Genomic DNA, 23,494 nt, shown 5'->3' on the forward strand with positions numbered 1-23,494 from the left:
TGTCATTTTCTCTCTCCAACTCTTCCTCTCACCCACTTCCAATTATAGCTCAACCTCATGCCGGTTTTCCCAAGACAAAATGAGGAGAGCTGATTAAGTTTAATTTAGCTGCAGCTATTTAATGAGATGGAGCTTTTTCAGCGAGCGGAGCAGGAGTAAAACAAAGAGCCTTAATGTTCAGCCTGACAAAAGTATGTGACAGGGTGTGTCCGCTGTGTTGGTTTTATTTCCTTCTGTTGTGTTAGATTACATCTCTAGCAGCTGCTCACTGAGACTGACACACATGTAACTTAGATCAGTTCAACAGCTCTGCTCTGATCCACCTGAGCAGCTAATATCCTGTTGCCTTATAACAGCATTTTCCCAGCTGTTATGAGCTCCGTTTGGTCAGAAAGATGCTGGTTTTGTTATCATCAGTATATTTTGGCTTTTAAATCAACGTAGAATTGAACAGATGAGAGGTTTTGGCTCTCTGACACGTGCAGATCCCCTGATGGAGCTGGATAGACGCCTGCATGAGCCACTTTGTTCTCTGCAGCAGTAGTGATGTGATGTTTGGCTGCTCAGTCCAGAGGTGGACTGAGCATGTGCAGAGCTGGGGTTTTCCCTGCGGGGCAGTGGCTGCTCCAAAAAAACACAGAAAATAAAACAAAAGTCCCGTCCTGTTTGATCCAGCGTCAGACAGGTCGGCTCCGTGCACGTTAACCCCCCCAGCAGCTTTATTTTGGTACATTCTGAGCTGACACTGATATTCACTGTGTTGACTTAACAGAAACATAATGCTGCTTTCAGGTGCAAGTCAGAGGCACCGGAATAACGGGTTGAGCCTCCACAAACAGTTTGAGAATTGTAACATAAATACAACATCAGTTTGCTTTTACATGTCAGTAAACCTAGTAGCAGAGTTTTGAGTCGCGGGGTGGATAATTGATCAGTTGATCCGATCAGAGCTGATTATATTAATGGATAAGAGGGGCAGCTGCTGCAGAGGAATGTTTAGACCCAGCAAAATGAACAGTTAAATTTCACTTTCCCTGCGGCTGCTGTTCTGCTGCTGCATGTGCTCAGAGTACGCGCTGCACTGCAACAGTGTGGATAACCAAACAATGTGTTTGTCCAACAATCGAAAATCAAAATGTGGCGGCAGATGTTTTAATCGTGGCAGGCTGCCACATGTGAAATGAAATCTTGTCGACTAATGAGCTTTCTGGTCGACTAACATTTGGTCGACTGTTCGGGGGCAGCTCTAATGGAGACAGAGAAGAGTGTCCTGTTTCAGCTCAGCCCTCCAATGCTCTCAGCTCTGGTGCTGAACTCTAGAGAAACCAGTTAAAGTGCTCCTGAAGCAGACCAGACTCTGGCACCACTTCTTCTACTGTGGCCCTGTATGATCCCAGTTCCAGTGCCAGCACAGTCAGGAAACACTTTGCACTTTGTTAGGATTTTATTACTGAAGTGTGACTGTATGTAAGTCAGTGAAAATGATAACGTTATGATGCCAGTTAAGGCTCTAACACGTGACAGGTTTTCTGGCTTAAGTGCAGTGTGGGTTAGGGCTGGACTGTGGAGGTTTTTTTTCCATAATCCAAGTTGAGGTGTAATGATGAGAATCCATCAGTTATAATGTTGAGAATTTCTAAAAACAAAACAGTGTCTATGCAGGCAGAAACCACCCGATTAAATATCACAAAGAAGCTGTTTCATGTCAAGAGACTCCTCCTAAAAAGATTCAATACTTGAATACTAGAATAAAGAACACAACGAGAGGCTGTATCTGAACTGGTGCTGCTTTTCTGTTCTGGTGGTGGGTGTGTCAGCGGTGTTGGGTCAGTCTGGGTCACATTTCCAGGACCATTTGTTTATTTTCTTTCACCCCGGCTGACCACTGAGTCAGCTCTGCGCTGTTTATAACATCTGTCCATCCTCCTCGTCAGTGTGAGCAGGCTGAAGCCCCCACCTCCGCCGCCACACTGCGTTTACTGTCTGTGTGAAGAGCATTGTGACACTTGTGTGTGAAACACACCGTGAATAGAACACACACATGAATATTCAGACACACACAGGCGGCCTATTCCTGGCCCGTGGTGCGGCTGCCATGTGGTAAACAGTCAGAAGCTCTTCGGCCATCTGCAGAGCTGTGATTTCAAACACACACACACACACACACACAGTCCTCCTCTGGGAATACAGCAGTGATTTGGTTTTTAAAGACGAGGGGCAGTCGCTGGTCTGCAGGCATTTGGCTGCTGCTGGTCGAAACAGGAAGTCCGACAGGTTACCTCAGGTCAGTGCAGTGCAGCAGGAAAATAACTCCACATTGGCCCCAGAAGCTGCGTCCTGAGGCAGGGGCCGCCTCACTGGAAGGAGGCCACCTACCAAGGTGTGTCCGACCAGTGGGCCAAATCTGCATCTCTTGGTTTAACCATTATGTCTGCACCAATGCTAGGCTCAGCAATAACCGCCTGAACGCACCGTTAAGCTTTGTTTATACTCATGCGAGACATGGTGGCGAGGGCCTCTGTAGATGGCATGTAGGCTGAGAGCACAGAGGCATTTATGTTCAACGCGTTGTTCATAATATAATCTGAAACACCAGGGAGCGTGCAAACAGAATATTCTGTGGATAAGCAAGGACTCAGCAAGTGTTGCCTTGAAGAAAGTCACCGGAAAAGTAGGCTGCCTGGCACGAGTAGTAAACACCGACAAACATTACATTTGTATACTGTAATTGTTAGGGCTGACCTCCAAGTTAAATTATGCTATACTACTTTGTTTCCAGTGGGGCCGCCACTCTTTCCATCAGTTAGGTTTGAGAGCTGATGCCTCATGTTCTTCCACACCCTGTAGCAAAAAGCCTCTTCTTTCTCCAGTGTGCTGACTGTTTTATTCCAATAATTTGAGGTCATTTGACTTCACGTAGCACAGGACCAAGCACCGCGACAGCTTTTGAGCACTTGCACTGGAAGCGAAAGACATGATGATTTCATTTTTGCCATGCACGTCTTGCGCTGGGCACAATGGCGAGCATAAACCTAGCTTTAGACGTCTTCCTAACTAGATATGATGCAAATGCACAAACATCAGACTGAAGATATTCTAACCTGCTCTGTGGATCAGCCAATAGGCTTAGTGCTCACCCTCACTCTTATTTGTAAATTGAGCACACTTGGTCTGTTTCCAAACTGTTTTCATCAGTCAAAATCAACCCTGACATTCTTGAAGTTTTTGTTTTCCCTCCAGTCAGTAGTCAGCATGAATGAAGAGAGACTCTTTTACGAGGTTGCCAATCACCAAAAATCGTCATTCCAGCCGAGGAACTGATGAAAACTCAAGAAAACTATTAGTTATAAATAAATAATTTGCAGAGGGAGGAGTCTCAGTGGTGCCTAAACAGATCTCATCCCCTCCTCGCACTGTGACATCACTCGTAGTTTATCTGGACAATCTTTCGCACTCCATCCTCCAGAGTTTGCTTGCGCCCTGTGTGCTCGACAGAGGTGTTGCACTGCAGACAAGCTTGCAGTGGGTTATGGGTTATTCCAGGTTGCAGGTGATACACTGGTTGTGTCCCTCAGCCTAACATGTCTCCACACTTCTTACAGCTTTTAGAAGTGTCAGTGTGGTCGACTTGTTGTGACACATGCTTCGTCCTTATGATCTTAAAACTAACGTCTCCTTTCTCTTCTTCTTTTTCAGGACACTGAGATTGCCGCTGAATGCAACCATGTAAGTGTCTTAACCTGCTAAATCACCATTTCCCAGCATGCACCATGTTATCCTCGAATTCCAGTGTATGTTAAGCATAGAGCACCATTCTGATACCGTCATTCACTTCAACAACCAGAACAAACCAGTTTAACCCAGACATCTAGATATCTGTGGATATCTAGATGTCTGGGTTAAACTGGTTTGACCAAAAACAAGTTCTCAGTTTAAGGTTCTTTTACTAGGGATAGGCATCTTAAGTAATTTCCATATTTAAATACTCCTAATAAATTATTTCTCGAGTACTCACAAAAAAAATGAATGTAAGGATAGCATACGAAAAGAATACTGAAGCAAAAATGCTGCACAGACTGTTGTCATTAAGTAGTGATTGAGTACTCGTGCCTATCACTGACCCTTACTAAGTTTTTCTGGAGCTTTCAACCACATGACATGCAAGCTCATGAGCTGTTATCATTTCATCCATCACACTGTTAGCTTAAAATGTTAGCATTAGTTAGTTCTTTCTTCTCCTTTGAAGAAATAGTTTGATAGAATAATCCCAGGTGAAGGTCCACTGACTCGCTTTTTCCTGAGCTCTCAACCATGTCAAGTGAAAATATTGTAGATGTTGACTTTAACCTACTAAATCTGTTGTTTCAACGGCACTTCAATGTCCATATTTTTCTATCTACAATATTTTTGATGTATGACAACATGAAATACAACATTTTACGCTCATATAAAATAAAAGTCCACATTCAATTGTTGCATTTTCACAAAACACAATAAAAATCTGTAACACAAATATAAAACATAAAATAACTGATTGTTTGAATACATTTAAAAAAGGTTTAATGTTTTGAGCAGCATGATGGTCCTGATAGTTAGTAAACCTGATTAATCCAGATGTTTTGTCATCTTCTCTCCTCCAGCTGCTGTGGAACTACAAGCTGAACCTGACCACCGACCCAAAGTTTGAGTCTGTCGCCGTGGAGGTCTGCAAGACCACCATCTCTGAGGTCAGTCGCTGAAACCAACACAGATATGTTTTTGAGAGATTGTGCTTGTACTTGGGTGCAGAATCATCCCCATGTGTTCTCACCTCACTCTTCAGCCAGCCACACACAGCTGCCTGACATGAACTATCCTGCTCCTCTTCACCGCTTCTACCAGAAATGCTTGGAGCATGTTTTTATTCTTCTCACGTTTAATTTCTGCAATATTTTGTTTTGTACTTTCTAGAAACTGAACAGAAGGACTGTCAGGCCTGAAGATAAGATGTCTCTTCATTTAGGTTATGCAGACTGTTCATTTCAAGGCAAAGCAGAAATGGGTGAATCCGCAAAAAGATTGCACACCTTTTGTGGCAGCTAAACCTGCACAAATTACAGAAGGAGGAAAGGTGTAATTAAAGCAGCTGCACTCCTAACTGTGCTGCCAAGCAACAGCGTCCCATTGCTCCTGTGCTGTTTGCACATATTTAAATAAGGTGATATTCATACATTTGGTGCCAAAGCGGTCCTGCTAAAACAGTCCAACTCACAAAGAGCTGCACTAATAGTTGCACACATTTAAAGTGAAATAATTGTCATCTTCAAGGAGCTGGTGGGAACTGAAGTGCACTGACAGACTGGGGTATTAGACCCCAAGTTCAGTTTCTCTCTGTCACATTTAAATTCTTTACCTGAAGCCCAGAGGAAGGCCTCTGCACCTCGTCGGTCAGGACCTGTAGCTCGTTGTTTTCTTCTTCTTCTCTCTGTCATTGTTCTGTCTACTGTGCTCTCTGCACACGGACGACATTTATACTTTGCAACATGGATAAAAAGGGCATATTCCACTCAGCTTCAAAACTTTATTTGCTCATTGCGCTGTAAAATCATTAGAACATTCTCTTGTGAATCAGACAGCAGTTGGAAGTGTTGCACAATTCGTAGTGTTTCCCCAAAGTATTAGAAAGACATTCAAAAACAACTCTCCAGCCCGCTTTGTAGATTCATGTCAACTAAATAATTTAGTATCTGAACTTCAATTGAATGTGGTTCATTTTAGTCAGTTTTGGGGCAGACAGCAGACATGTTGTAACTGTAGAAATGACAACGCACAGGAAGAAATAATCTTTGAGATCAGTTTGAAGCGTCTGTATCAGCCATCAGGCTCATTTTGTTTTTTTACAAGCCTCAGAGCCCCATGAAGCTTCCTGAAGCTGCTCTCCCCTCACAAACATCAGCACGCCAGGTTTTATTACAGTTAGCAGGTTTCATACAGAACTATCTCCACCAGGCTTAAACCTGAAGGGCATCCTGCATTTCATTGTGAATGTTTGTTTGTCCGCAGCTAATATTGATATTACATATTTATTTAGAACGTGTTAAAAAAAGACATGAACATGCAAACGAGCAGATGGACACAAAGTAGTGTCTACAAATAATGAAAAGCAGTCGTCAGTGTATAGTCACTCTGATTTACAAATTCCAAAACTACTTCTACAATTCACAAACTACTGGACCGATCAGTCTAATATCTTGTGTGCACATTTGTGGCTGTATGCTTGAGGACCTCTTGCTGTTGCAGTGATTCACAATTGTTGAAAAACCTGTTTTATCAGCTGTTTTATATCGTTAACTGATGACTCCTCCCTCCTCATAACTGACAGGTAGGGGCTGCATGTTTCCCAGTAATCGGCTCAGCTGGAAGCAGCAAACCTTGCTGTCTGTTACAGGCCACATTTTGGTCTTTGTTGTAGCTGTGACAGTGTCGCCCATCGAAAAGTTTGGTCTCATTTTGAACCGAAGCATCTGCAGATTATTTTTATACCCGATATGTTACCATCCACTAAGTGAGGCACTATACAAGATTAATATATAACCATTTTTTTTATTTCGCGGCCATCTTGACTTTAAAGGAGCCTGGAGGGACATTTCCACCGGGTGCAGCTGCACCACACTCCAGGCTGCCATTGCGATCCCATTTTGTTCAACTTGCCGCACGCCGTCATACCACACTGGGAGTGATTCAGAAGCACTGCCCGATTTTGTAGGTTTGGTCATTTATCCTTGATATTTGTGCCTCTAACATTATTAAGTTGGCAGTTAAAGGGTTTCTGTTTTTCTCTGTTTTGGCCAAGTTTATTTAAAAAGCACATTCCAGAGACAAAGGTGATTCAAGGCACCTAATTGCATTCACTATTTTTATATCCGACTGTATTGTGTAGCAGCCCACAGACAAAGATAACACTGTTGATAATGCAGTTATAAATGACTCTGATCAAAGATTTTTGTATCTTCTGAAATGCATTGCAGTGCATCTGCTGGAATGCAAAAATCGTCTTTCTATCGGCCGTGATCATCAGCTCAGGCTGCCGCGTTGCAGCTGGAATGTGGCCCCCTGGCGTAGATCTGCTCTCTACTGTGCACTTTTGTAGTTGAATCTAAAATTGCTTTATAGTAGCAATCAAGCAATAAAAACATAAAGTGAAATTACTGAGAACTGTTATCTGTGTTCTGTCTTGATAAGGAGTCTTAACAGCTCAGTTTAAAAGCAGGTGTTGCTGATTACTTCCTTTCCTACGTAGACTGTGCGCACTAATGGCGAAACACATGAAGCAAACATCTTCACCACTTTCCTAACACGTTTTAAAAGCTTCAAGTAAGTAAATAACAAGCAAATTAAGAAACACATTTCCTGCTCTGACAACAAAACACACAGACGAATACAAGAGAGGAAGTTGTCGCTGGTTGTGATGAACCAGCAGAGAATTATCACCTGCAGCTCATCTCATTTCATAACAACACCAAGGTGATTATTGTCAGCCTGTTGGGCTGTGAAAAATGAACTCATGCAGGTTAAATTATGATGTGTTGCGCTCCCTCTGTGTACTGAGGCTTAGTATTGGACTAGTTATATTTCTGAAGTGGTTAAAATGATCAAAGGTTTATTGGTGTGTTTATTTATGTATGTGCACACACAAACTGGAGGGCCTGTGGAACAAGATGAAAAGAGTGGAATTATCCTTCTTATTTTAAGACGATACCTAAAACCATATATATCCTTAACATGGTGGCAGAGACATCCCTTTTACTGTGTGAGGGTGTTGTGGGCTCTCAGGAATGATCTGGGGCTGGGTCTGTAAATGAGAGAACCATGTATGTATGTTTTATGTTATGATTGTGTCCATTGTAATGAAGTGTGTTGTATGTTTTGTGTTTGACCCCCAAAAAACAAGATGGTTCATCTCAAGGGGCTGTCCGCAACTTCTTCTTAAAAATGAAATGCACACAAAAAGCAATTACAAAATGCTTTTGTACAAATATAATTTCTCAGGGAAGCAACTTAAATTAAATTTAAATAAGTAGGGGGGAAAAGTAACAGGAGAAATTGAGGAAAAATAAAAGCGGAATAAATATGGTGATCAGCTGTGTGTTTTTAGATAACTTGGCAGTAGGCAGAGCTTGAAGTGTTTTGCAAGAAAATAAAAATGAGTGATTGAATATTTAGGCCACATTATCTGCACAGAGAACAGAAGATACTTAAATGTCATCGTAAGAAAATAACTGAATTAGTTGAATGTTTATTCAGGAAATAACAAGTCTAAAATAGCACCTGAAGTTTTACCTTTCCCTTTGACACATGACACATGGTCAGGTGACAGATGAAGTTTTTCTACACGTAGCTTCAGATATTTTTCCAAGTTAAATTCAAAGTGCTTCCAGTTCTTGTGCAGAGTTAACAAAGCCGTCTGCCCTCTTCACTCAGATTAAAGAATGTGCAGCGGAGGAGCTCGGGAAGGGTTACCTGGTGTCCTGCCTGGTGGATCACCGTGGCAACATCAGCGACTACCAGTGCAACCAGTACATCACCAAGATGACCACCATCGTCTTCAGCGACTACCGGCTGATCTGCGGCTTCATGGACAAGTGTCGTGAAGACATCAACGCGCTGCACTGCGGCAGCATCAGCACCGGAGAGAAGGTGAAATGCAAACACTTACAGCGGATACCGAATTTGTTTTCAATCTTAATAGGCTTTCAATGCTGCTTAGGATTGAGGTTATTCAATTAATCATTTAACGTTCTCATTAAATTCTGGCTCTGATTCTTTTGATGTTGTTTTAATCAGAAACATAAGCAGAGAGTTTTAGATTCATCAGATTCGACTGCCATAAATTAAGACGTGATTATCTTACTATATAATGATTAAAACTCTGTGTGTGTGTGTGTTCCACGTTTTTCTCCTCACTGACTTGGTCAATCCATGTGAAATTTGGCACAGTGGTAGAGGGTCATGGGAGGATGCCAATGAAGCAATATTACATCAATTGGCCAAAGGGGGGCGCTATAGCAACCCATTGAAATGTCAAACTTTGAATGGGCATATCTCATGCCCCGTATGTCGTAGAGACATGAAACTTTGCACAGAGATGCCTCTCCTCATGAGGAACACATTTGCCTCAAGAACCCATAACTTCCGCTTATATAGATTTTCCGCCATTTTGATTTTTTTGAAAAACACTTCAAATGGATCTCTTCCTAGGAAGTTTGAGCGATCTGCATGAAACTGGGTGAACATAATCTAGGGACCAATATCTAAAGTTCCCTCTTGGCAAAAGTTGGAAAACTTACTAAAACTGAGCTTCTATAAGGCAATGAATATTGCGGAGGGCGTGGCTCATCACATAAAGGTGTATAACATCTCAAGGGTTTCACCCATCACCACGCAACTTTGTAGGCATATGACCACACATAATCTGAGGGGACCCCTCCATTATTGACCCCATCAAACAAAATGGGGGCGCTAGAGAGCTCATTTCTTATCTAGGCCTAAGCGCCATATGGATTTTTACTAAACTTGGTAGATATGTAGAACAGGACGCTAGGGTTGTGCCGATGGGCGATCCGATCACCCATCGGTGATAAAAGGGTTGTTTCACGATGTCTTTTTTAAATGACGATGCAATCGCGAGGTGTGGGGGGGAGACAGCGCGTGTGTGGAGCATGCTGACGAGATCGAGGCTGAACGAGGCTGAGTGAGAGGAGACAGAGGGGGGGGATCAACGCCTCCGCCCGCTCGACACAAGCATACTCGGACGTACTATAAGCGGAGCGGACTCCGCGAGGAATGTCCGCAGTCATAGTCGAGCGCACTTCCGCGTTGTAGTTTCCTGTAAAAAATGTCTGTGAAAAATCCCCACGATGTGAAAAATACATGCCGAGCAGTCACTGGTGCGCGCGGTCGTAAAATCTGAGCTTTGCGCGCACAGGGCTTGCGGACGTCCGCTTTGAGTCCGCGCGGACCTCCGCGGAGTCCGTTCCGCGTATGTTCTGCCCGAGTATGTTCGGGCCGAGCGGTGAACAAACCAAACAACACAATGTCAGGAGAAATTGAAAAGATATGCTGTCTATGTAAAGTCAGCTTGCTAATTAAGGAGCCATTACATGTTCAGGAGTTTTATAAAGCTGCTCAAACGCCAAAGAGAGGCTATATATAAGTGAACGTTTCAGCAGGGACGCGTAATGAACGGAAGAAGCCTCTTGAATGAGAGGTGCAGTTGCCTACGATATAGCACTTGAGATTACCCTGACCCGAGTGACTGAGAACTTCATCCACTTGAGTCCCTTATCTTAAATCAGCTGCTTGTGGTTCACAGCGAGATATGACAAATGCTGCAAGACGTGCTTCGTCATGTTGCACCAACTTCCTCCCTGCATCAAGTTGTTTAAGTGCAGTGACAGTACGTGTGTTCACTTGTGTTAATATAGATGGAAGCTCAGTAGGTTCAAACTTAACTGACTCAGTTGACTCAGTCCTGCGTACACTGTCCTGCTGCACCAAATACCCACCAGTGCACCGAATGTGGATTAATCCTTCACTGAAAATAGTTCCCAACAAATTCACTATTTCCTTCTGTTTCTGTGATTAAAAACTACAGTTACCAGCTGAGATGTCTTCTTTTAAACATGACACTATGTCTGTGAGGTGTTGTGAAGATTTCTGTCTTCAGTCAATAATTGAGCTTTAATTATTCAGCATTAAAGTCATTTTCAAAGCAAATGTGCCAAACACTTTCTGGTTTCAGTTTCTCAAACATGTGGAATGCTGCTTACTTACTACAGTAAGTCATTGCAGGGTTTCCCACACATTCATTCATTTGTGGCATTGACACAATATCAACATGTGCTGACACATTTAGATTTTTTTGGAGCTGCCTTTCTCTTCCTCTCTATCTCGTGGCAGAGTGAGTGTACTTTGGGCACAGGCAAATAAACCTGTTCGTTAATTCATATAGGCTGATTTTAGTGTCGTCAATATATTTTTTCAACCTGAACACCATGCACCCTGCTGTCCAGTGCTGGGTCTAACCAGTAAAGAAAGTTTGCTTTCTGCTGCAGCTGCTCCTCTAATTCATCGATCTGATCTGATCAGGTGTGATCAAATGACCTTTCGCTAAGCCCCGCCCCTTTGTGATTGTCCAGCAAGCTGTCAGAGTAAGCATGGAGCGTACACTGTAACTAACTGCACTCCCTGAAGAAATATTATCATATTTTTGGAGAAATGAAAGAGTGATTGCAGCATGCAACAAGGACAAATATGCATAAACCAATGGGTTCCCAACCTGACAGCTCCAGTGTATTTTTATAAAGATATACAGAACAAGTCAGCGAATAATGTACAAAGACAACAAGATCAAATTCGGCAGCAATGGTAGAAATGATGCCGCAGCACAAATACAAAAAAGAACAACAGAGGCATCATTGTATTAAAACTCAAGAGAGAAAAGGGATTTTTTAAATGAAAAGGCAACAACAAAGGACAAACAATTAGGTGAACAAAGAAGAAAACATTTAACAGAAACTTCACATGCAGTGTGACCTTATTATTAATTAATTAATATTTTTCTTTGGTCAAATATATTTATTGACTTTTCTGTTTAGATATAACATTGAGATATAAACAGGTGCAGTGTCTACAAGTCAGTCAAGCAAAATGCTTGCGAGTGTGGTTTGCAGTCCATATTTTCATGAATCATCCCTTTGTGGAGTGAAGCAAGCAGGTCAGGTATTCCAGAGGACGACACCTCGTGATTATCTTGTGCCATTTTGCCTTATTTAAGTGATACTTGACACATTTTCATAGTATAAACAAATGAAATTCATTAAAGCAAGTACTTAAGCTTTTTTAGGGTCACTCTATCAAGCTGGAGTGGATCTTATTCTCCTCGCCGTCGCTGTCTTTTAAAGTATGTCCATGTAAAGCTGGTGGCAGACATCATGGTTTGTTAGATTGATTTAGACACATTTAAGTGGATGAATTTGGGCCAGAGGGAAGTTGGAATTGGATCCGTGCAGGATGGTGAGAAGGATTCACATATTATCAGAGTATTTTTATTCCTAGAACACAACTAGTTTTTCCTGTTTTACAGTTATTGGATATCTCAGGAAATGGCAAATAGTTTGTGGTGTATTCCCAGGAATCCTGTTTCCCCAGCTTTAAACCCATGTGGGTCTCTGATGATGAGTAGCTGTCCTCTTCCAGTATGTGTGTGAGTGACCAGGCTGAGGGACTGGTACATAATGTTGGTTGTCTGCAGGTGTAAGAAGTCCCAACAACAGCACCTGTGAGCGTTGTGTGTGGTGTTTACATGTGTGACAAACAGATTGTGTGGTGGGTCTTATGAGCCGTCGTCACTGCTTCCACTGGGTCTAAATTCACCCAGAGACTGTGTTCAAAGTGTGACTCAGCTGGAATGAGAAAAGACAACTTTGACAGCAGTTTGTCAGCGAGCAGAGCGAATCCATCTCCTCTGAACGTGTTCTCCTGCTGCTGAGCCAAGCTAAACCTCATAAGCCTGTTAGACACGCAGTTACTATGGGATATCGCGCGGGCACAATTAGAACTGGGAGCAAATTATTTATTTGTCAGCGGGAGCAGAGTTGGTTTCATTATCAGGAATTTGTCACGGTGGCTCGTTTCAGTGTGCCGGAGCTGCTCGGAGTGGAGATTAGACTGACCATGTTTACTCAGACTGAGCTCGTCTCTCAGTGCGCTGAAAACATACACGACATCCTCTGACAAAATGATTTATGGAGTGAAAGGAAAGCTCACTCTGTGTGGGATTAGTGAGGCTATAAACTGCACTGTTATTACTTTTAAATTGGGAACATTTGTGTGTGTGTGTATGTGTGTGTTTAAAAAAAATGGTAGTAATTGTTATTTTCCCCAAAGAGGTGTTTTGGAATTCACATTAAAAAAAGACTTCACTTCTACCTGGATGAGGAAAGGATGACTCATTTTTTAAAGTGTTGGCTCTCAGTGCTCTCTCTTTGGCAGAAAAAGAGAGAACTGTCTGCATGGCATTCAACATTCATCTGCATTTAATAAACACATGTACAAACCTCCTCAGCAGTTTCTGTCTCACCCTCCAGGTGGTAATTATCCATGTTTGAACTGTGGCCAGTGTCGTGCTTTAATCAAAGGTCCATATTGACATGATGACATCAGGCAGTGCTCTATTGGACTGAGATCTGGTGACTGTGGAGGCCATTGGAGTACAGTGAACTCATTGTCATGTTTGAGATGATGTGAGCTTTGTGACATGGTGCGTTATCCTGCTGGAAGTAGCCATCAGAAGATGGGTACACTGTGGTCATAAAGGGATGGACACGCTCAGCAACAATACTCAGGTAGGCTGTGGTGTTTAAACCATGCTCAGTTGGTACTAAGAAAATCTCCCCCACACCATTACACCACCAGCAGCAGCAGCCTGAAGCGTTGATACAAGGCAGGATGGATCCATGCTTCCATCTGAATGTGGTTTTTCCAATCTTCTATTGTCCAGTTTTGGTGAATTGTAGCCTCAGTTTCCTGTTGTTAGCTGACAGGAGTGGCACCTGGTGTGGTCTTCTGCTGCTGTAGCCCATCTGCTTCAAGGTTGGACAAGGTGTTGTTGGTATAGTGCAGTCTTAGAAAGAAAGTGTGCAACCAGGAGCAAATAGACCAGGACAGACTTTCCTCTGGCACTGGTGAAGGCTGCCTCTTTGTTTTACAGAGTGTGAGAAATTAATTGGTTTAAAAGAACAGATTGATTTGAATGAATACATGTTAGAGCTTGAGCTGCTGTCTGAAAAGGAATCCCTTTAACACTAGAGCTGAATGACACAGAGTCTGACACTTAACTGTGACCTTTGCTCTCTCTGTGTGCAGGACATCCACTCTCAGGGCGAGGTCATCGCCTGTTTGGAGAAAGGTTTGGTGCGGGAGGCAGAGGAGCAGCCGGGGGCTCACTCCATCAAGGACGACTGTAAAAAGTCCATCATGAGAGTCGCTGAGCTCTCCTCAGACGACTTCCACCTGGATCGATACCTGTACTTCGCCTGCCGCGACGACCGAGAGCGCTTCTGTGAAAACGTGAGGATTCAGTTGATCTGTCTACTCTATCTACTCACATCTCCACAGCGCCATGAAACATCTTCTGTTAACTGATCTGTTGGCTGGAGTTACTGCTATCACAAATACATCTCAAGAGTTTCTGTAGAAAGTGCTGACTGCATCCTTTTCTATGCTGATTAACACTGATGTATTTCTTATCCTTTAAACACTTAATGTCCTGTTGTGATGTCCTGGTTCTGCACATTTTATATTTTTGTAATGATCGTCAGGTAAAATGAGAAACATGTCGGTTTTATCAGCTTCTTAAAAAATTGGACGTCAGTTCAGTTTTCATGTTTGAAAACCTGCAGTGAGCCTCGGTTTGTGGTAACATCACATTAACTTTAGTTATAAAGTTGCAAAAGAGGAGTCTGTCCTAATTATCTCACGTCAGTGACACAGGCATGCCTCAGGCTAATCAGACAACATACACAGACGAGAAACACTGATGGCCTTTCAAAGTTAGAAAGTTATACCTTTTTATTTTAGTGCCATTATAAGGCTGAGCACATATTTATTTTTACATGAGAAACGTTTAAAAGTGATTTCAGCAGCTGATGTTTCAGCAGCTTGTGTTGATGCAGCTGAAGCGTTTCATTCCTAAAAAAGATTTTGTCCACTTTATAAAGACACCTGCAAGGCTGGAAATACTTTTTATCTGTGTAGCTGCACTGGTACGTGTACTTTTTAGTGTGCTGTCACACCTGCCCTGTTTGGTTTGGCTCAATCAAACTCAGGTGTGTTTGCCCCCTCAGTGCGGTTCGTTTGTGCAGGTGTGAACACACCAAAACAACCGGACTGAGACCTTCTTGAAGAGGTGGTCTCAGTCCGGTTCCAAAGGAACTCTGGTGCGGTTGGTTTGTGGTGAGAAGGTGTTCCGACCTGGATGTGAAGCAACTGCAGTCACATGACACATTGTTTGGGTTAAACATGAGCATGTTACAGTCCTGGAGGATTATTAATGTGCACCTCCTCCTGTACTGCCTTAATATGCACATTCAGCACATCCAATGCATCAAAACATTGTTTTCTAGTTGGAGCCGCGCCTCGTTTTCAAACTGTATGCTTTGACTAAAATGAACAATGACAGCAATATAGTCCACGATGAGCAGCGCTAAAATCAACCTGCGTAGTTGTCCCTCCATTGTGACATTAGAAAGTGTCACATTTATCTTGCAAGTGTACTCTTCTTCAACGTTTGCTTTACTTCCTGGATTTTTCCCACATGGAAATTCTGACCAATCAAGAGCAGCTTTCTCACACAAGGCATTTGATCTGGTCCTCTTGTAAATGCTGCCGTGAGAACACGAACCAACTCTAGGCAATTATACAACTTTGGAACAACATGAGTCCCTGATTCAGACCAAAGGAGACCACTCTAGGGCTGACAGCAGCCTTGTTATCAGTCATAGCTTAGTTTTTCAGTGCATGAGAAAATAGTCATGTGGCCCATGAAGTGTTGATTGCGTGAATCTCATGGTTAATGTGTGAGAGTTAGCAGCCCTGCACAACCTTATGTTAAGTGCACTGGCGTATGTTGAGCTGAGAATTATGTGCACAGCTCAAGTTTCCTTTACACTACCATGCATATGCATGTGGTATTTTGAGCCTTGACTTATAATAAAATAATGTCTGATATCAAAGGAATCAGGGATTATCTGAATGAATCAGCTTCTCAGGATCAGTCATAGTGTTGCATGTTGTAATTGTGAATATTTGCTTGATGAAATGATGAAAAGAGCAAGAAATATTTCCAGTGAGAAGGAATCTCTCTGCTGTTAATGGACTGTGGTGTGATTTTTATTTTGTAGACACTGGCTGGAGAAGGACGAGTTTACAAATGTCTTTTCAATCACAAGTTTGAGGAGGCGATGTCTGAGAGGGTGAGTTTAATATCCAAATACTTTTAACAAGCTGCTTTCATTGTAAATTTCCATGACGGTAGATTGTGTAAAATAAAGTCCACAGAGTGACAGACGTGGTAAAGCTTAAGGTCATAATACAACATTAAAAATCGAAGACAGATCCTGTGAGGAAACACAGTCTTGTTACACCATTACATGACATTCTGCCACCTTGGAGTAGAAAACGTTTGAGCCTGTGCTGTGATACTGACGGTGGCTGTGTGTCCTCAGTGCCGCGAGGCGCTGACCACCAGGCAGAAGCTGATCGCTCAGGACTACAAGGTGAGCTACTCGCTGGCCAAAGCCTGCAAGTCGGACCTGAGGAAATACCGCTGCAGCGCAGACAACAACATGCCCCGAGCCCGAGAAGCTCGCTTGTCCTACCTGCTGCTCTGTCTGGAGTCTGCTGTGCACAGAGGTAAGCAGCTCAGTGAGCGTCCTGCCCGTCAGTCACTCTCAGTCATAAACACTTATTTATGTCTTCAGTGGACAGCCAGAGGCCACAGGCAGCCCAAGTATCTGTCAGTGACTGTTCTGTTCCTGCCAGTAATTTATTGATGTCTCAACTACACACTGAACCTCCGGTCGGTCGGTCGGTCGGTCGGTCGGTCGTCATCGTCCAGGCTGCAGTAGTAAATCCAACGTCCTCTGAGAACAGAAGGGAAAAAGAAGCAATAAGGTTGCAGCAATGTGGTTGTCTTAGTTCTTCTTGCAGCATCTTAATTGCAACAAAAATGCATGTAGGTTCCTGTTTTACGATTTAGACATGAAAGAGAATAAAAAAATAATAATAATTCTGAATTAATTGTTAGAGAAATTGAAATATTTTTTCTTCATTTAAAGATTTAACAAGATACAAAATGAAACTTAAATATTCAGGTTGTAAGGAGCGTGTCCACATAGCGTTTTTCTTTCTGGGGAGGGCTTCAACCCAGCACTGTTTTAGTGACGTGCCACGCAGGGTTTTGTTTCTGTGGCAACAATATCTTGACATTAATTTTAGCGAGGTAGCTGTTGTGACGCTACAGTAACACAGGGGTGACTACACAGTCAAGCTGCCAACACACACACTGATAAAAGCACAACATTCAGTATCAATCTGCTCCCACAAATCTGCCTTTCTGTCTTTGTTGTGATAGTTTCAAACAGCTTGGGACACACGGTGGTTAAAGGAGCAGCAGTGACGTCACCAGTGCCTTTCAGAAAAAATCAGAGATTTTCAACAGAAGCACAAAATGCTGGAGAAAAGAGACCCAGAGCACGGCACATTTTCTCTTAGCGGCCACAGACACTCTCAGAAAGACGCTGGTGCTCAGAAAACATGCACAAGTGTACACAAGACCTAAAGCTTAAAATTAAAGTTTAATATTTTCAGGGTTGCATCAGCTGACCTGAGAGTGTGTGAGGGAGTGGGCCGGTGGCGGAGCTCAGACAGGTGTGGGGCAGCCAGGTTGTGGAGAGCTTTGTAAGTGATGATGAGGAGTTTAAAGTGGATATGTTGAGGGATGGGGAGCCAGTGGAGGTTATGAAGGACGGGGGTGATCTGGTCACGGGTATGAGAGTGTGTGTGAGAAGACGAGCAGCTGAGTTCTGGATATACAGTAGTGTCTTGAGTGTTTTGGCCGACACACTGTAGAGGAAACTGATGCAGTCGTCCAGTCTGGAAGTAATGAATGTGTTTGTCACACTTAAGTTTGAGGAAGTTGGTTTGCAGCCAGGATTTTATTTCACTGATGCAGCTGGTGAAGGTAGACTTACTAAAAAGACACTTAACTAGAAAATGCTCTCAGACCTCCGCCAAGGAGACAGTTCACTGAGGACTGATGGTTAAAATCTGAAAGTATGGAAACTCAATCAACAGAATGCAGTCCTTATTGGAGGGAAATATCAGTTCACTTAAATTGGTTTTGACGCCAACATTGTGCAGTGTCTTGACTGGTGCAATTCTTCATTCTTGTGCATTCTTGCTCGGAGATATGACAGAGTTTTGATTCAGCTTCACTTATCCCACTGCTGTTCAGTGCACGACTGTAATATCCTAAATACTGGAACGCATCGTTTCCTCTTCACATTTTCTAGACTTACCAATATTTGGCAGGCCGGATGTGAAGTGTTGGTGGGCCATATGTGGACTAAACGTGGCCCGCAGTTTGACTTCTATAAAGCTACAGTTCAGTTTGCATCATTAATAAAAACATTTTAAAAAGCTACATAATAAGAAACAACTTAAAATTACCATTAACTCAACTTCTGTAAACTGTTGTGTCTGTTGAGTGTTTCATTCAGCGCTGTGTGTTTGCGTGTGTCTCAGGTCGTGTGGTCAGTGGCGAGTGTCAGGGTGAGATGATGGACTACAGGCGGATGCTGATGGAGGATTTCTCTCTGAGTCCGGAGATCGTGCTGCACTGTAGGAGCGAGATCGAAGGTCACTGCTCCGGTCTGCACCGTAAAGGACGAACGCTGCACTGCCTGATGAGGGTCGGCCGAGGAGACATGGGCGCCATCGACGCCAACTGTCAGAGGGCTGTAAGTCATGTTTAAATCTTATACATGACAGTAACTATACAGAAAATAAACTTTCATTTGTCACAAGCAACAAGCTTTTGTTCTGAAGTTAATATTGTCTGTCTTGACAAGCAAACGTTGGTTCTTTTCCCCTGGTTGTCATGTTACACAGCACGTCATCATTTGGTGCGGTGATCACATTTTGCTGTTGTCTTAAGCCGAGATGAGTTGAATTGGTTCAGTCTAATTAAAGTGTCATTTTTCAGGAATAAATAATCACGTCAAGTGAAACGAATTCCCAGTTTAAACGAAGAGGACGTTCTTGGTCGCAGCAGCAGCAGCAGCAGCAGCTCCCAGACGAGAGCTTCCAGTTGTTGTTGTGTTGTTGTTGTTTTTTTTGTCATTGATGTTGTTGTGTCTTCCATCCTCAGCTCCAGACTCTGATCCAGGAAGCCGACCCCGGAGCCGACTACCGTATCGACCGGGCGCTCAACGAGGCCTGTGAGTCTGTCATCCAGACCGCCTGCAAACACATCCGCAGTGGAGACCCCATGTGAGTCAAACAAACACGATGGTCTTCTCTCTCCGTGGTAGCTGTGTAGCACACGTGCTGTTTTCTGTTTCATGATTGTCTGTTACTTTGCATCGGTACATTTCAAAGCTCTTATTTAGAGGAAAGACAAAATTAAACATAAACTAATGTCACTTAATTACAATTACAAAAAAACTGACACAAAGAAGAGTTGTCATAAAGTTTGGTTGAATGCTTGTTAGAATCCATCCTAACATGACTTCATGAATTAGGCCGATTTAGTCGTTAAAGGGGTTAATTGTATTTTTATATTTATTTCTCCTGTAATTCTGTGGAGTATTTATATTTGTCATTTACACCTTTTTATGTGTGTTTTCTTTTATTCACTGCTGCAAAGATCCAATTCAATCAGAGTCTGATTTTTTTTTTTTTTTTTTTAAAAATCAGAAGTTAAAGCGTCAGAGTTCGGGTTGTCCACGGGCCACGATTGGTCCCCGGGCTTGGAAACCATTGAAGACCCCTGGTCTGAATAAAGATGAAAGTTTAAATATTCAGTTGCTGTACTTGTGCTGCTGCTCCTGCAGGATCCTGTCCTGTCTGATGGAGCATCTGTACACAGAGAAGATGGTGGAGGAGTGTGAGCACAGACTGCTGGAGCTGCAGTACTTTATCGCCAGAGACTGGAAGTAAGTCCTGCTGATCCTCCTTCTTCACAAGCTACAAAACCTGCAGCTTTAATTTCACTGACCTTTGATAAACCAAGTTGAAAGACTGATTTACAGCTCAGGAGCGAAACATTAAAGTCCTGTGAGATTAGAAACCAGCTGGTGCAGTGTGAATGTGTACTGTTAGACAATTCTACCATTGTTTCCCCGTTAAAGGGTTTTTTTGGGGAGTTTTTCCTGATCAGCTGTGAGGGTCATAAGAACAGAGGGATGTCGTATGCTGTAAAGCCCTGTGAGGCAAATTGTGATCTGTGATATTGGGCTTTATAAATAAAATTGACTGACTGATTGAATTTACCTGCATCACTTCCTGTGTTGTTTCCCAGGTTGGATCCCGTCTTATATAAGAAATGTCAGGGCGATGCCGCTCGGCTCTGCCACACTCATGGCTGGAATGAGACCAGCGAAATGATGCCACCTGGCGCCATTTTCTCCTGCCTGTACCGCCACGCCTACCGCTCGGTGGAGCAGGGACGGAGGGTGAGTCTCTTGAGCTTCTGTCCTCAGGACAGCACCATCACTGGAGGGTTTTTCCTGATATCTAAACCTTTTAAAGGGTCAGTTCCGTCATAATTTCTTTATCCAGATAGCATAATTTAGGAGTGTCTGTCTTCTATATCTGCTGCTGTGGGGTCTGCCACACACCACATACATCTCACTTGAAATAATCCTGGTTTTAATCATCAGTTTTCAGTCTGAGCTGGTTTAAACCAACAGTAGTGTGGTCTGGGGATAAATCTTAAGGGTTTTTTTGTTTGTTTGTTTTGCTGTCTTTCTTTTTTTCTAAATACTGTGAGCACCACAAACCAGAGGCTGTTTACCTCTATCACACTGGAGTGCTGGCCAAAGCTGCTGAAATCTCAAAATAACAGATCGTTTTATAAACACTGGATGGCTAGCTACCACGTGCAGTGTTTCCCATTAATTAACGAAACTATGGCGGCCCGCCATAGTTTAATTTGACCCCCCATAGTTTCCCAAAATCCTGTGGGAAACACTGCACGTGGGGAAATTGTGTTGGTAAAATGTGGGTGTATTGACCCTTTTCCTCTTAGTTTAAAGTGCTGATCTGAGGTTTAAGGCCTTTTAAGCTCACCTGATGAGAGCATCAGCCAAATGACAGGCCACTGATATACATGTGTATTTATACTGTCAGTGTGCAGAAGGAAATAAAAACTGCAAATATACAGGACGTCTGCGAACCTTCTCACTGACCAGAGAATATTCTCGTAGTTCCTCAGTGGGGAGTCTGAAGCAGAAACCCAGAGGTTGACTGTGAGTACGTCATGCTGCTGAACTGATGATGATGATGATGATGATGATGATGATGATAATCAAAGGAAACTGGACATGCCTGTCATGATGACTGGTGGTTTAAAGGGGGAAGTGATTGTGCTTTGTAATTCTTCTGTAATGGCGGTGCATGTGGGAGCTGAATGTGAAGAGTCATTGTGTGAGACGTGAAGGGAGCTGCTGAACTGTGATGTGAAGAATCGATGCAAATCTCCAATTATGGAAAACATGGTTCTGCTGATTAATCAACTGGAGCAAATGAAGTTCTTGATAATAATCAGATGTGTTGGCTGTTTCCTTGAAGTGATACTCCACTCAGGTATATTCTTTACACTCCTCTGAGTCCTTCATGAATAAAAGTGAAACTATCGTAGCTCATTAGCTGTGTGTCTCCTTCCAGTTTTATTGAAGCTCCACCTTCAGAGGAAAAGCAGAGGATAACAGTCCAGTGTAGAGTAAATGGGAAGAAACTCAAAAGTCTAACTGTGACTGATCAGCACTGGAATGCTAGCGTGTTAGCCATTAGCTCACCAGCTACAGTGGTAAAACAACTAGCCCTGCAATTAGTCACTACGTCACCAAGTTTGTGGAGCACGTTTCAGGAGGCTCTGAAGCTCTGCTGGAAACTTTGTATTAATTATGACAAATACGCCTCTTTTTGATATCTTTCTTATTTATTTTTTATTATGAATCACTTTGCAACTGTCTAAAGAAACTAACTTACAAATCTACAACCTTAAAACAGCCACTTATCAAAAGTACTAGGTAATAATCTGGAGTGCAGTATCACTTTAAGGCCTCATGGAACAACAACAGCTAGGTGTTTCTCTTGTCTCGTCTAACCCAATGTGGTCGTCCTTCTCCTGCAGCTCTCCAGAGACTGTAAGGTAGAGGTGCAGAGGATCCTCCACCAGAGGGCGCTGGACGTGAAGCTGGACCCCGAGCTCCAGAGACGATGTATGACCGACCTGGGGAAGTGGTGCAGCGAGAAGACGGAGGCCGGACAGGAGCTGGAGTGTCTGCAGGATCACCTGGAGGATCTGGTGTCTGACTGCAGAGACGTGGTGGGGAACCTGACGGAGCTGGAGTCAGAGGTAAGCACCACATCTGCTGCTGCCCATGATGCAACACTCGCAAATGATTTAGCAGCCAAGCACACATGAAGTAGAGAGTCCTGATGTCAGTGCAGTGTTTCCTCTAGTTTAGTTTAGTTTAGTTAGAATTTCAACATAAAGATGTTTAATATTTTGTTCATTTTTGTCAGTCAACAGAAAATTACCTTCTCTTTTTTAAAACTAAAAACAGGAATGTCAAGACCAACACTAAAAGGCCAAAAGTAACACCTGAACCAAATTAATTTCATAACCTCCAGTTGTCTGGTTTCATGCTTTCCAACAGATTTTGGAAACTGTCTGAAGATTTGATCCCATTCAGAGGCAACAGCTGTTTGTCACTGTCCTTTGAACACCATGCATTTCCATATTTGGTGTTTTTAAATGTAGATAAACTGAGTGATTCAAGTTGAAACACAGAACTTTAAAATGTTTCCGAGTAGTATTATTGTTGCCGCCGGCGTGGCAAGGACAACAGGTTTGCTTTCTCTTTTCCTCCGAGCCTAGCAATTAACAGCACAGGAGATGCTGCATTTAGTTGATCCACAATTACCTAGTTTGTTCCACCGTCCACCATTTCCTCAAATGGGGATAATAGCTTCCTGTTCTGGTTGCACAATGGTTGACGCACTTCCTTTGTGCCAGAAATGGAGCCTTCATGTTCCCATGAGATCGTACGCGGTGACAGAACTGCAGAGTGAAAGCGAGTTTTATAGTGATCTAAATGCTGAGTGTGGCGCCATTCTTCAGCCATTACACTGTGCAATCAACATTTAATTCATAATAAGGTCAAGCAAAACAAATTGTCAGTTTCCTCTTTAAACGTTTTAAGATAATATATATATATATATATATAAATATATATATATATATATATATATATATATATATATATATATATATATATATATATATATATATATATATATATACAGTACAGGCCAAAAGTTTGGACACACCTTCTCATTCAATGCGTTTTCTTTATTTTCATGACTATTTACATTGTAGATTCTCACTGAAGGCATCAAAACTATGAATGAACACATGTGGAGTTATGTACTTAACAAAAAAAGGTGAAATAACTGAAAACATGTTTTATATTCTAGTTTCTTCAAAATAGCCACCCTTTGCTCTGATTACTGCTTTGCACACTCTTGGCATTCTCTCCATGAGCTTCAAGAGGTAGTCACCTGAAATGGTTTCCACTTCACAGGTGTGCCTTATCAGGGTTAATTAGTGGAATTTCTTGCTTTATCAATGGGGTTGGGACCATCAGTTGTGTTGTGCAGAAGT

At 42.6% G+C, this 23,494-nt stretch overlaps 1 protein-coding gene across 2 annotated transcripts in view; it reads left to right on the forward strand.

Moving 5' to 3' along the window:
- The window catches only part of glg1a (golgi glycoprotein 1a), a 55,221-nt gene that overhangs the window by 14,839 nt on the left and 16,888 nt on the right, over positions 1-23,494 (forward strand). Inside the window, exons 2-13 of one of the 2 annotated variants that reach the window (XM_033634753.2) lie at positions 3,697-3,726; positions 4,641-4,727; positions 8,461-8,676; positions 13,906-14,109; positions 15,942-16,013; positions 16,266-16,452; positions 18,346-18,560; positions 18,971-19,092; positions 19,656-19,757; positions 20,123-20,276; positions 21,030-21,071; positions 21,959-22,183. In XM_033634753.2, coding sequence (XP_033490644.1) covers positions 3,697-3,726; positions 4,641-4,727; positions 8,461-8,676; positions 13,906-14,109; positions 15,942-16,013; positions 16,266-16,452; positions 18,346-18,560; positions 18,971-19,092; positions 19,656-19,757; positions 20,123-20,276; positions 21,030-21,071; positions 21,959-22,183 — 1,656 coding nt within the window. The remainder of the gene's footprint in view (positions 1-3,696; positions 3,727-4,640; positions 4,728-8,460; positions 8,677-13,905; positions 14,110-15,941; positions 16,014-16,265; positions 16,453-18,345; positions 18,561-18,970; positions 19,093-19,655; positions 19,758-20,122; positions 20,277-21,029; positions 21,072-21,958; positions 22,184-23,494) is intronic. The other variant, XM_033634754.2, reaches the window with a different exon arrangement.

Source organism: Epinephelus lanceolatus, chromosome 5, assembly GCF_041903045.1.
Source record: "Epinephelus lanceolatus isolate andai-2023 chromosome 5, ASM4190304v1, whole genome shotgun sequence".
In the NCBI taxonomy this organism is placed as follows: domain Eukaryota; kingdom Metazoa; phylum Chordata; class Actinopteri; order Perciformes; family Serranidae; genus Epinephelus; species Epinephelus lanceolatus.